At 55.0% G+C, this 1,134-nt stretch overlaps 1 protein-coding gene and 1 long non-coding RNA gene across 2 annotated transcripts in view; one reads left to right on the plus strand and one right to left on the minus strand.

Moving 5' to 3' along the window:
* The window catches only part of LOC114781671 (tyrosine-protein kinase Fes/Fps-like), a 4,976-nt gene extending 4,819 nt beyond the window's left edge, over positions 1-157 (plus strand). The window contains exon 10 of the mRNA XM_028968006.1: positions 145-157. Within this exon, the coding sequence (XP_028823839.1) occupies positions 145-157 (13 nt within the window). The remainder of the gene's footprint in view (positions 1-144) is intronic.
* Positions 158-181: 24 nt separating this feature from the next.
* LOC114781734 (uncharacterized) lies at positions 182-876 on the minus strand. The gene is made up of 4 exons (XR_003747707.1): positions 811-876; positions 616-718; positions 450-529; positions 182-346 (listed from the first exon to the last, which is right to left on the minus strand). It is a non-coding gene; the product is annotated as an uncharacterized LOC114781734 (long non-coding RNA).
* Positions 877-1,134: the final 258 nt, after the last annotated feature.

Here is a 1,134-nt window from a genome sequence, read left to right on the forward strand (position 1 = left end):
GGTACAGTTATAAATCACACAAATAAATGTAAACAAAAAAACGGACATCACGACTGGAATTTCCAGTTATTATAACCATGTCGCGTGTGGACGGACGCGTCCATGTCACGCGTGGACGGACGCGTCCATGTCGCGTGGATGTAGATGTTGGAAATAACCGTCAGGAGGAGTCTTACATGAGAGAACTCGGGCTGCGAAGGCACAGACAAGCTCTTGTCCAACACAAAGCCAGGTGAATTCTGGGATACTGGAGTGGATGCTGGAGGTTCCGGTTTGGAGCCCTTAGGCTCCTCCTCATTGGTCAGCGACTGGTCACCAGCAGGTTGGGACGTGTCCATCAGCTCATCTGTAAACCACCGGTTTACCCGTACATGTGAACGGGGACAGTGCGATAAGGGACATGTCCATCAGTGGGGAAGACCGTGACGGAATGAGGACGAGTGTGTTACCTCCCGTCGGAGAGTTGGGGACGATGAGGGGCGTCTGGCTCATCCGCTCCTGCGTCGCCGCCACAAACTCCACCGACTGTCTGTTGGGACAGAAAGAAAGGGGGACGGTCACGTGACCGCGCTGCCACAGTCGCGCGGCTTGCTCTGTCGCGGGCCCGGCTCTTACTGAGAGAGACTCTCCTGCACCAGCGTGCCCTGGCCGGAGAGGTGCAGCAGGTGGAGGCTGTGTGCAGGGGTGGAGGTGGGGAGGGACCGCTTCTCCGCTTCTCCTGCGAATAAACAGGAGAAGAAGATCTAGTGTAAAAAAAAAAAAAAAAGGCAGATTCATCCGGAGACTGAACAAGAATGTCCCAGGGCCCACCTGGCCTCTCGTCCTCCTGCTCCCCGTCAAACAGGTCTTCCTGAGAGGAGGTAAGGTCGTCACCCCGTCACCCGCGGCATGAGAGTGAAGCAGAGTCTGGATGTTCATCTTCTGACTGGAGAGAGGGAGAGACCAGGATCGGGTTGAAACGCATGGACAAACCAGCAATCAATCAGATCAGGACACCAGCAGCCCTCACCTGTCCTCCGGGTTCTGGGACGTCCTCACCTGAGGCTTCAGATGGTCTGCAAAAATCCCAAATTACAGAAAGGACAGGATTGGATTGAGATTAGGCCTCGGGGTCAGGACTAGTTTGAGAGTTGG

The sequence above is a fragment of the Denticeps clupeoides genome, unplaced genomic scaffold (assembly GCF_900700375.1).
Source record: "Denticeps clupeoides unplaced genomic scaffold, fDenClu1.1, whole genome shotgun sequence".
NCBI classification, from domain to species: domain Eukaryota; kingdom Metazoa; phylum Chordata; class Actinopteri; order Clupeiformes; family Denticipitidae; genus Denticeps; species Denticeps clupeoides.